The sequence below is a fragment of the Lampetra fluviatilis genome, chromosome 16, assembly GCF_964198595.1.
Source record: "Lampetra fluviatilis chromosome 16, kcLamFluv1.1, whole genome shotgun sequence".
NCBI classification, from domain to species: Eukaryota; Metazoa; Chordata; class Hyperoartia; order Petromyzontiformes; family Petromyzontidae; genus Lampetra; species Lampetra fluviatilis.
Genome location: NC_136290.1, coordinates 11,622,340 through 11,634,510, shown reverse-complemented (window position 1 = coordinate 11,634,510; position 12,171 = coordinate 11,622,340). Strand labels below are relative to the sequence as shown.

General features: G+C 46.4%; 1 protein-coding gene across 3 annotated transcripts in view; it reads left to right on the top strand.

Annotated features, from left to right (window-relative positions):
- Positions 1 to 12,135, top strand: part of GOLGB1 (golgin B1) — a 52,605-nt gene extending 40,470 nt beyond the window's left edge. For 2 of the 3 annotated variants that reach the window (XM_078863732.1, XM_078863731.1), the window contains exons 18-27: positions 523 to 828; positions 1,525 to 1,908; positions 2,684 to 2,862; positions 3,798 to 3,957; positions 4,749 to 4,868; positions 6,008 to 6,172; positions 7,755 to 7,858; positions 8,306 to 8,440; positions 8,744 to 8,870; positions 10,205 to 12,135. In XM_078863732.1, the coding sequence (XP_078719858.1) occupies positions 523 to 828; positions 1,525 to 1,908; positions 2,684 to 2,862; positions 3,798 to 3,957; positions 4,749 to 4,868; positions 6,008 to 6,172; positions 7,755 to 7,858; positions 8,306 to 8,440; positions 8,744 to 8,870; positions 10,205 to 10,363 (1,839 nt within the window). In that variant the 3' untranslated portion in view covers positions 10,364 to 12,135. The remainder of the gene's footprint in view (positions 1 to 522; positions 829 to 1,524; positions 1,909 to 2,683; positions 2,863 to 3,797; positions 3,958 to 4,748; positions 4,869 to 6,007; positions 6,173 to 7,754; positions 7,859 to 8,305; positions 8,441 to 8,743; positions 8,871 to 10,204) is intronic. The other variant, XM_078863733.1, reaches the window with a different exon arrangement.
- The last annotated feature ends 36 nt before the right edge of the window (positions 12,136 to 12,171 follow it).

Sequence of the window (12,171 nt, the reverse complement as noted above, 5' to 3'; positions counted from 1 at the left end):
TTGCTTTATAATGTTAATGACTAATATTTGATACGTGTTTAATGGAAACATGTACGTAATATGGCACCAAGTACATTACATGTTGACAAGACAGCTATTTATAAATAACCTTCCGTTTCAGACATAATTAACTTGTATTATCCCATTGCACAGTGGCGAGATGTTAACTACATTGCCTGGTATTCAGGAGGTTGTGTTTCGACCCTGACGCTTATATATTTGGAGTTTGCATGTTCTCCCTGTGGCCATGTGGATTTTTCTCCGGGTGTTCCGCTTTTCTCCTCCACATTTAGAATCAACATGCAATTAAGAGTATTTGGCCGCGATACATTTCCACGTGATGAGCCACTTTTTATTGAGCTATCATTTGTGATAGCCAGGTCACTTCTAAAAAAGAGCTACAAAACTCAGTGGGCCTTACCTGGCAAAATAAAAATAGTTTATCGTTTACTTTAATTTGAACCAACCGTTTCCCATCACGGAAGACCCCCCGCGACCCTAAGCGCCTGCCTCTGCACGCAGGACCTTGAGTCGCTGCGTCACGAGAGCGGCGTTCTGCGGGTGCAGTCGGAGACGAGCGATGAGCGCGTCGCCGAGCTTGTGCACGAGCTGCAGGCCGCCGAGCTGGCCGCGGCGCAGGCCACGCACGAGGCCCGGCAGCAGGGGGAGCAGTCCCGCGCCCTCCGGGGGGCCCTCGCTTCCCTGCAGGCCGAACGCGACCAGCTGGAGACCGGAGCCGGCTCGGGAAGCCGTGGGACGCCAGGGGGCGACGAGGAGCTGCCGTCGCTGAGGACGGAACTGGCACGGATGCGGGAGGACTTGGCGAAGGTGACGGCTTTTAAACGCTTTTGAAGCCCACATTTAGGCCTGAGCTCTGCTCTCCGTCGGGCTGTCCGTTTGTAACAAGCTGGAACGGAACATCCCCCATCGGCTCAGGGCTGTAGACGGGAGATGAATGATGTCCTCCTAACTCATTTTACAAGGAATAGCTAATACGCATAGATGGTTATGGCTGTGACCGTGTATATGCTTATGATGTTATGAATAGGCCAGAAAGCAAAAATTTGGCACAAATATACAGTGAGTCTGTGCTTGTACATGTATGTTGAACTTCTTTCGCACCGTACATAGCCAACCATGTGCACGTACAGCCATTTTGTCAACCCACTGCTGGATTCTGACCTCAAGCCCTGTGTGGCTTGTGAGGGTTTTGTTACCTCAGGGCTGATCTTTACATGTATGTGATGATGGGATTCATAGATGTGGGCGAAAAGAAGTACATCACAACTTTGGATATTATAGCCAGTACAAACTGGGTTTCACGCATAGGGTAGGGTCACCTAAGAGTTCTACATTGCTTTAACTCTTGTGCCAAACACTCATTCATATACGGTCCCCATCAGTGAAGTCGCTCTTTTCCCATGGCGTGTGACACCCAAGCTGACTGACAGTGGCAGAAGCCCACCCCCTACCAGTTCCTAGTAGCGTTGTGCAATCGTTGTTTGTGAATGGTTGCCCCCGCAGGCGCTTGATGACAATGAGGGCCTTGCCGGCGAGCTTGCCGCCCTCCGGTCCGACGAGTCCGTCCTCCATCTGGAGTCGCGCGTCGACGAGCTCACGGAGCAGCTGGCGCGGCGCGACGCCGAGATCGCGCGTCTGCCGGCTGCGTCGTCCTCGCGCACCGGTGCCCCGGGAGGGACGGCGCGGGAGGAGGAGGAGGCAGAAGCGGTGCGGGCAGTGGCGTTGCGCACGGAGGCTCACGCGCCACCGAGGGAGCCACGCAGGATGGAGGAGAGGAGACTGGGGGCGGCGGCGGAGACGGCGGTGCCGGCTACGGAGCAGAGCCAGGCCGAGGTGCAGAGCTTGCGGAGCTCGCTGGCCGCACTGCAGGACGACCGCGACCGACTGGTACGGTGAACGAGCTTGAAATGTGCACGTACAGCCCTTTTATCAATCCGTTGCTGGATGAGTGCAGGCGAGCATACACGTGGCAGCATAAATTTCGATTTCAAGCTTTCGTGACTGCAGGGATTCATCTTCTTGGTTCTTTTGGTAAAGTCATGTAGAAGGGAAATAATAAAATAATAAAAATTAAACAGAATAAAATAAAATTCTCACGTTTCGGCCACAACGCAAGCAGCCGTCCTCAGGTGAAGAACAGGGCTGTCGGAAAGACAGCCTTGTTCTGTTCATTATTTTATTATTTCCCTTCTACGTGACTTTACCGAAAGAACCAAGAAGACATGGTAGCATAACAATGAAAGTATAACAATGGATTTAACAATGGATTTTGTGGCGCCACCCCCACTGTTGCCCATCAAGTAGTCCTGCAGCCCTCTAAACACCCTGTGTATTGTGCATGGTGGTTACTCATCCAAGTGCAACCCTGCTTCACTCCTAAGCTCGGATGAGTTCGGGCAAATTCCTGATGATTTGTTTCTGTACCGCTATAAACGGTATAGATTTATACCACTAGCTTTTACTCCTAACCCAATGACAAAAAAAATGTTTAGACAACACTAATCATAACTGTTGACAATTCATGCAACCGAGGAAGGAACAAATGATTAATATTCTACTTTTAACACTGGCAAGCCTTCGCTAACAAATCCACTCCTGCTGCTCTCATCCCTTTGCCACTGGGTGCTCTGTCCCCCGGCTCCCCGTCGGCGTTTGACCCCAGCTGTGGGAGCTGCGTGGGCTGCGTGAGCAGTACGTGCGCATCGGTGAGGAGAGTGGCGACATCCCCCACCTAAGGGCCGAGATGCACGACCTCAAGCAGCAGGCGATGGCGCAGCAGGCACTGCAGGGCGCACACCGAGAGGAAGTGTCCATCCTGCAGGTGCAGGTGTCACATATGCGGTGAGCCACCGGGCACGAGCCCGGGGAAAGTTTGGGCAAAGGGGCGCCATGGTGGCGAAATGTTAACTACCTCTGCTGGAGGTTGCCGATTCAAGCCCGACACTTGACGCCTGTGTACACGAAGTTTGCATGTTCCCCCCGTGTTTGCGTGAAATTTTCTCTGGGTCCTCCGTTTTTTTCCCCTCCACATTTAGAAAGATGCGTTCAGAGTATTTGGTTGAAATTAATTTCCACGTGGTGATAAGCCACTTCGTTGCATAATCATTTGTGGCCAGGTATCTTCTGAAAAAGATATATGTAGCTCAGTGGTATTTAGCTTTGTTTGTGTTGTACGAGGGTTCTCAACGCTTTATGGCTTCCTTGTTGGATTCGTGAGTCCGATTTTTCCCCCACTTCTGGTCTTCATAAGGCACAAAATCGGGTCAGTGGCATAGCTACCGAGTTTGCAGGCAGTGCTAATGCACCAGAGGCTACGGGGCCGTTGGTGGCCAGGAACCGGGCAATGAAGAAGAGGTGGGGGGGGAGGGAAGTTAGACAGAGGGCCCGAGTTAATGCCTTGCACCAGGGCTCATGCCGACTACGCTTTGCTACGACTGGATTGGATGGCTGTTGTATTAAGACAATACTGTGGGGGTGGGCAACACAAATCTAGAACTAAAGATATATTGTGGAGAGTTTCTAATAAGCCTATAATGATAGTTCATTAAAATCAATTATCACGCTTACGATATGAGCAATCGCATGCGTAGGAATGGTATATGATTTTGGCAAATTGTATGCAAATTGTATGCAAACATTGCATTCATTCTAATGGAAAAATGTGGAAAAAATTAGACATTACAAACGATCATGAAAATTAATCAGATTTTTCTGAAGAACGGCGCTGTGGCCGAATGCAAAGATATTTCCTAAGCTCAACGTGTCCGTTATTTCAGGTCCGACAACGAAGCATTGCTGGCGGAAAAGCAGGCGATGAAGGAGCAATTTTTGGCAACACTTGGAGACAGAGACTCGCGCATCGCCGAGCTGCAGAGGTTTTGCCAAGAGCTGAGGTCTCAAAGTGGCGGATTGGACCAGCATCTCACCACGGGAAAGGTGTTGCCCTGACAACCAAATCATGCTTGTGGATCCAATGGGAGCCTCATTATTAGTTAACATCTCAATTATACAGTGTGTGCGTTATATCAACAATTTAACCTTGTTTTTGTTTATTTCTATGTACCGATAGTTTACAACTTTTGTGTTCATCTTAAAATGTACTTTAATTAGTACTTTACTGTTAATATAAAATGCAATACCTAGTGTAACTTTTAATATACAATATAGATAGCAATTACAGATAGTCTCAACTGGCTTGATAAAGCACATTACATTTTTTATCGATTTTCATAAATCAAATACATGTGAATTTTTTTATATGAACTTTGAAGTCAAATATATTTTACACTTTTCATCGTATGTACTATAGTCTGCCTATAGCCACACCACCCAAATGACGATAGATCTCGTCACATTTCGGAAGCTAAGCAGGCCTGAGCCTGGAGAGTACTTTGAAGGATGACTACTGTGCACACCAGGTTGTTATAGACTGGGCCAGGCTGCGTGGTGGGCAGCAGGGGGCAATGCAGAAAAATCCATTATCATACTGTACTTCTATGATCCCACGTCTATGCTTCCGACATTACAACCCACACCGGTGAAACATTGTAGAATAACATCCATGACCTGCAAATCGTGGGGAAGCCCTCATCCAACAGTAGATTTGTTGTCATGGCCATAATTAACTTTTTTTTCCAGCGCATTCTTTCGTCTTGAAGGTAGAGAGTTGCGCACGCGGTAGCAGTGGAGCTCACCTGCCGCTCGCTTGGTCTCGCCCCTCCCTACAGGCGGCTGACGGAGGAGACGGCTCCACCCCAGCGGAGGTCCTGCGGCTGCAGTCGGAGCTGCAGCGGTGTCTGCAGGAGCTGCACCAGAAGGAGCTGCGCTTGCAGCAGCTCAACAACAAAGTGCGTGCTTCCGCAAGCCGGGTCTCCGTGCACGCGCGACATATTATCAGGACTTTCCCCTGCTGATGCGCAGAATTTAAGTCGGGTATTTGTGGAAGCCCTGGTTAATTGCTGCAACTGCCAGTTCAGGCCGCTGAAGCGGCGACTGATAGCTAGCTATTCTGGAAACAGCGGGGTGCAGTAAGTCCCACGCAAGCCCTTTTGACATTGGCACAAATTTCCGAATTACTTTTGGCTGTTTAATCCACCAGAGCTATGAAACTATATAAAGCCATGGGTGAAGCGGATTCTGGCATACAGTTAAAAGGAGAAGGCATTTGGTTTATTTCTTCGTAAACGAGAGTTAAGTCTGCGATGCCGCACCAGGGGCTGAGACGCATCGCAAGTTGGGCCACATTGCTAATGAAGACAAATGCAAATTCTCGCCAAAAATAGGAAAAAAATAAACATTGATCAAGGTTTTGTGAATGTAGGTGGCCTCTTGGCATAGGGATTGGAGCACTAATCTGCCGCTCGTGATTATGATGAACTGGGTTTCGCAAGTGTAGCCAGCTGTGGGTGCACACAAGTAGAGTATAGCAATTAATTTTGCTGCACTGCCCTATGCTGCCCCCATTCTCCAAATTCACTTCTGGATGAGGGTTTCCAGACATTGTGTGGACTTTGGGGTTTATTTGAACGTACTTCACAATGCTGCTTCGTGCTGATTGATGAAGACAAGCAGTATGATTGGTGGCAAGATGTTAATTCCCTCGCCTGTTTTCCAGGTCGTGGGAATCGATCCTGATCCTGATGCCTGTATATTTGGAGTATGCAAGTTCTCCCCGTGGTCGTGTTAATTTTACTGCGGGTCCTCCAGTTTTTCCCTCCACATTTTAGAAACATGCCTTTAAAGAGTATTTGGCTGCATTACATTTCTATGCAAGCCACTTCGTTGAGCTATAATTTGTGGCCAGGACGCTTCTGTAAAAAGGCGATATAGCCGAGTCGGCTTTACCTGGTTAAATAAAAAATAATCTAGTTTTTGCTTTTCTGACTGAGGAACCCACACAATCGTGATAAAACAATGGATTTTACTGCATTGCCCAACGCTACCCCCCCCACCGTCCGAGTTAAATCCTCGCCAATTCTCACTGCAGCTGCTGGTGGCGGTGGAGGAGCGCAACGTCCTGGCCGGGCAGCTCAAGTCGCGGTCGCTGTCACTGCGCGACGCTCAGCAGCGGCTCAGCGAAGTGCAGGGTCGCTACCGCGGCCTGGAGAGCGAGTGCCAAGCCCTGCGCCACTCGCTGCATCACGGCGACAACGTGAGGCTTCCCAGTACCCCGTTTATTTTTGTTTTGTGTCCATAGCCACTTTTTTCGTAGCAAAGTCTCCGTGTGTGTGTGAAAGCCACTGGTTGCCTTTCAACTGTTCTACGCAAGAAAATCTGGAACTGAAAGAATTATAAAACTTCTCCATTGTCATTGTTCACATTGGACGAGGTCCAGAGGACATAATGGCTAATGCTGTTTGTGTGTGCCATATTTCTCTATCACTTTTGAAATCGTTTATATTAAGTTCGCTTGCTTGCTTGCTTGCTTACGACCGTGCAAATCTTTCGGTCGTTTTTTAACCCACTTCCCGTGATCCAATCGAGCTGACATTTTGCACACAGACTTGTTGTGCGAGACAATTAATGTTCGTGAAATTTTTTTTCAAAAATGTTACACTTTTTAGGCAAAAATGTTTTATTTTACATTTATTCAAATAGAACTCATTCATGGCTTTGGCTGAACATCACAGTGTAGGAGCCCAGAGCGTAACCCCTCCACAGGCCGTGGCGGAGTAGCGCAGTTGGTAGCGCCCTCGCTTCGCATGCCAAAGGTCGCGGGATCGATCCCCGCGTCCTCCACAGGCGAATATATTTTTAGATCCTTTATATTAAGTTCTCTTGCTTGCTTAGGACCGTGCAAATCTTTCGCTCGTTTTTTAACCTACTTCCCGTGATCCAATCGAGCTGACATTTTCCACACAGACTCGTTGTGTGTGACAATTAATTTTCGTGAAAAATAATTTCCAAAATTTTACACTGTTTAGGGAAAACAAATTAAATATTTAATTACCAATTGCTTAATACTGGCAGACAATCATCTGACCCATAGGTGGCAGCCATCTCAAGCCAGAGGACGAGAGGACTCTAACCGCCACGCATATAAAGGATTTAGAGTGAAAAACTTTGTTTTTATGGGTTTACTTGGTTCTTTTTCACTTAGATGCCACGTGACATGCAACCCATGATATGAGGACCAACCCATGATATGAGGACCAAACCATGTGGTCACAATCTTCGCAGCTTTGTTGTTGTCCATGAACACCTTTCGTGTGTCTGCGTCCTCTTGTCTTGTTACTAGCCTGGGGCTCACTTATCTGCCTGATGAGTTCTCATCATTTACAGAAGATGTTGGATTTGGTTTATGACGGTTGTATTAATACTGGATTATAATATTAAAATATAGTGGGATAATGTCAGTAAACAGTGGTCCTTCACTGTGTATCAACATCCATTTTCTTAAAAGATTCCATACAATATATTGTTCATAAGGCAGGATGAAGACAAATTTAGTGATTTATTTTTACATTATATTTGTGCTTGTACATTGCGGCCAGCACAGTCTTTAAATTATTTATGGGGAACAGATCATTGCGTTATTTTTACAAAACAAATCAACTGTGCAGGCCAACTTGGCAACTCTGCAGAGCAACTAATGGAACTTATTGAGAATTCTACCTGCAAGAATTCTCAATACGTCACCTTGAATTCCAGACTGGCAAAGCCGACAGAGCTAATGCCCTCAATGCTCTGAACCCTGCTTGGAGTCTGTGCTGACGGTGATTGCGCGTACGCAGGGCAAGGAAGGAGGGGAGGAGGAGGTCCCACCGGGAGCGCCGCAGGAGCGAGCGAGCGCTCGTCTCGAGGTCGACCCAGCGGAGGTGGCGGAGCTCCAGCGCCGGTGAGCGCGACGGCGCCGGTTTACACACCACTCTTGGTCACGCGCTGGCGCCCAGCGGGCGCCCGTACCCTAATGGCATCGTTTATTCACCGCTCCCTGAAAAGATTCAATGATTTGTTGTCATTTAAGAGGTCTTCACTTCGATTTGAAGTATAAATTGTGTTTCGTGTCTTGCTGGCAGTTGTGTGTTTTTTATATATTTATCTCATTTTGTTCTCTGTCATGTACTCATTGAGCCTAAATACAATGTCAGCATCTAGTTTGAATGTCATTTGCATCGTCGCTAAATCATTTTTCATGACCATTAGCTTTGACACAAAGTGATGCGGTGACAAGGGGTGACAAGCATTATTTTAAAGTGTGCACTTATATGTATGCTAAATTTAGGACCCTACTTTCCATGCTGTTCACACGAGTCTGGGCATTTATTCTTCTTTGCGACTCCAGACTGACCGAGACGGAACAGCTCCACGATACGTCGCATCAAGAGCGCTCTCGATTGGAGGAGACCCTGAATGAGGAGCGTGAGAGGCGTGTGGCAGCGGAGGAAGCCCTGGTTGAGCTGGAGGAGAAGATGAACCGGTACGAGTGACGTTCGGTGAATGCCCCACTTCATTTCCTTGGTTGTCTCCGACCAAATAACCCAGAATGCACCAGCTCAGATTTTAGAAGCTAAGCAGATTCGAGCCTGCTTAGCATCCACGATGCCTCTGCCAAATGGGGAAGGTCTTTCACTCAATCTCGCTCCACTCTATTCTTTATTTCCCTCTATGTGGGGGGACCCCATTACTTGAAGTTGTCAAGCGGTATTTTTATTTGAGCAGTAACAATCGTCGCCTTCCGTGTGTGCCTCTTCGTTTTGTTTTGCGTGCTTCGTTTTTCCAGGCTGGAGGCCGCTCCCAGGCCTGCAGTGGCCGCACCTGCTCTCCACGAGCACAGCATCATCATGGATTCGGACGACGAGAGGGAAGCTCTCATCATCAACCCCCGAGAGCATCACATTGTGCGCAAGGTAGCGTTAAACACCGCACTGTAACATAACTTTTAAACAGCATGCACATGTGACACGCGCGTACATGCATAACACACACATAAGCTCTCATTTTTATTTTAATTGCCACTCTCTAAGTCATGTGGGGATGTGTTTACCAATCATCAGGGACTTGTATATTCGAATGAAAAATATTGAGCCACAAGGTCTGGAATTTGGGAAGCCCTAAATAGTATATTAATGTTTTCAGACAAGAATGCCAACTGCCTTAAATATTAGCCACCTATATATATCATACAATTCTTTACTGAAGACGAGCCATTGGTCAGAATATTAGCCTCTCGTTTATACGCATGTTATATGCAAACTTTATGGTGAAGGCGGTGAGTTTATTTGATTTGTTTCTGTACCACTGACAATGCAGTCGCTTATTTATTTTGGAACTAAATGTTCTCGTTCGGTCATTCAGTGTACTTTAGCCAAAGTGGAAATTGAACACCGAACTTCATTCCTCGGTTTTCCCTGATTCCATTGATGGAAAGGTTATCACCAATGACAGCCCTGTGTATTTACACAACACAGATGAAAAGTAAATACATTTGGGTGACCATTCACTTGAGCTGGTTCAAACACGATGCGAATTTAACATATTCACATAATTCATCTGAAAATATTATTGTCGTGCTATTCTTAAGTAAAAAAATATATACCTTTCGACAATAACACATAACTGCGTGCCAACATCCACTCCCGCTGTGAGATCACTGCACGTTTTACCACTCCCATGAAAGAAACTCAAGATTACCATTTTGTGGATTATTTTCCCAAGACTTTTCGTTTCCCAGGCAAAAAAACAGCAAATGGTTATGACTCGCCTCCCACGCGTTTCCATGATCTGTCACGAACCATTTTCACGATGTATTTCAAGTGTTTGTTCTCTTTTTTTATCAAATAATTTTCGACCTCATATGTATCATCTATTTCAAAAGTGACTAGTTTTTTTCCCCCATTTCATGTTCAAGATACATCAGAATCAAAATCTATATTTATCTTTATTTATCCTGGAGAAATACATTGTGTTGGGGCACAGTCATGCCCTTGGCACGTAACGGAAGCCTGTTTCGTCTTTCGTCTTGGCAGATGTGAGATAGCTGGCAGAGTGGCACTTGAAACATTAAGCGTGCATTTCCCCCCCCCCCCCCCGTCTCAGCAGATGCACAGCAATGACTTGTGTACTGTGACTTTGTGTCGCATCACGCACCACGCCGTGTTTCATCTTGGCAGATGCGTGGCAACGGCTTGTGCACCGTGGCTTTGTGCCACGTAACATACGATCGCGTGTTTCGTCTCCGCAGATGCGCGGCGGAGGATGGTGGTGCCGTCGTTGGCTGGGAGGCCGTGCCGCATATTGCTCGCGGCTGCTCCGCTCACGGCCCCTGGCGCGTGTCGCGCTCCTCTGCTACCTGCTCGTGCTGCACGCCGCCGTGCTCATGTGTTACTTCGGCCTCCTGTGAGCAGTGGGCCGTTTTCCCCGCAGGCCCCGCTGCCAGCCTGCAATGACTGCCTACCAGAACGCGACAGCCCGGGTTTGGATTACAGGCAGTCGTTTCACAATGGGCGTGAATTAGGCAGGGTACGATTCAGTCGATGAAAACTGTATTTATAACATTGAGTCCCTTGACTCACCCAAGAGTTGCTTTGGTTTTGGTTGGGAAGATTGGCCAATCTTTTTGTATTGCTGTGTATAATGGATAATAGCACTAAAGTGTTGTAGATTTAATCACGAAAAGGAAGTTAGGATAGGTGGGACACTTTCGTAGGAGAGCATGTTACTGAGACAGGTGTTTGCGGTACACCAAGGGGAAAACGTAAAGCCACAGGGTGAGGTGCGGTAGGAACAGACCTCAAAGGTCAGGTGTCGACTTTGCAACAGGATCCTGCCAAAGGAAGCATTGGCGAGTGTGGTGGCATCAACGGCTTTGGCCATGATGACCTCTTCACCTTGACATAACGAAAGTGAGAGGCCACAAACACTGCCGTCATGTTTTGTCAGAGACCTGAATAAAGCTCTCAATGCAAAGTGAAATAAGAATGTACCAAAATGAGCTACAGCAGAGCATGTCATTGTCAGACTAATATTCTGCATTCATTGGAAAGGTATCTGTTTCATCCTGACTGGCAAATGCATGAGGTAGTATTAATTTAATATTACCGAACATTTCCATAATATAATTATATTATATGCTATGGCAACAATTAATACTAAAATTGTGGTATTTGCTTCTGCCCTATCAAGAGATGCATCCATGTAACATTTTGGTGAATCAAGTCTGAATTGTCTATGTTAATAGCAGTCCTCTTAAGATAAAAAATAAGTCCACTCTGAAACCCAGAGGACACTTAGATCACAAATAAGATATGAGTACTGTACATCATATGGTAATGTTACGGGCAGTTACATCTTGTTAGTATTTTTATTTTATACTCTTGCAACCAGTTTTGAAAGATCATTGTGGGTGGGGAAAGTAAAACACTTAGTTTTGACAAACAGGACGAATGAGTGTGCTCTGTTAAAAAAAAACTTTGGTTGTTTGTGCTGACACCCATAGCTGTCAACCCATACGCTTTACCTGTATTCTTGTACAGGGAAACCGAGTTTTCAGGTCCATACGGCGTACAGCCGTATCAATCCGGGCAAAAAAAAACGTCTGTGTTTCTCCCTTGTGATGGGACTTTGTAGGATGAACGTTGAGATTTATAAGGGCACGGGGTGCCTAATAAGGTCTGAAATGGTCTGTAATAAGGTGGGGCGCTGATAAGGGGTTGACAGGTATGCACCACCACAAGTCCAGTTGTAAAATGTTTTTCCCGGTTTATGACAGGTGTAGATATTTGTGGACCTTTGTGGGAGTTGCATCATGTGATAGAGTAGATGTACAGTCCTCCCAGCGAATTGCAAGGCTTTACCCTGCTAGAGTTTATCAAATGGTGTGTAAAAAAAAGTGCGGTTTTAAATGGGGCAAGTCTTAACGTCGCTGTATAAAGGAGGTTGAAACAATTGAAAACCTGAAGTGCAATTCTCTTGGAGTATTTGTTTATATCTTTAGTTTATTATTTAAAATGCTATCAGATTTGACACTGATTATCTTTTGGTGCAGGTGGATTTAAAATGCCCTGTTATCTCACTACAATTATATAGCTGTTACAGTGTGGGTTATTTTTTTCTCCTTATGCCCTTTCAAACACAATAAAGCTGCTTTATAATGGGACAATGGCCGTGTTTTTCATTACTGCAACCATACTCTTAATAGCGCGTGGCAGG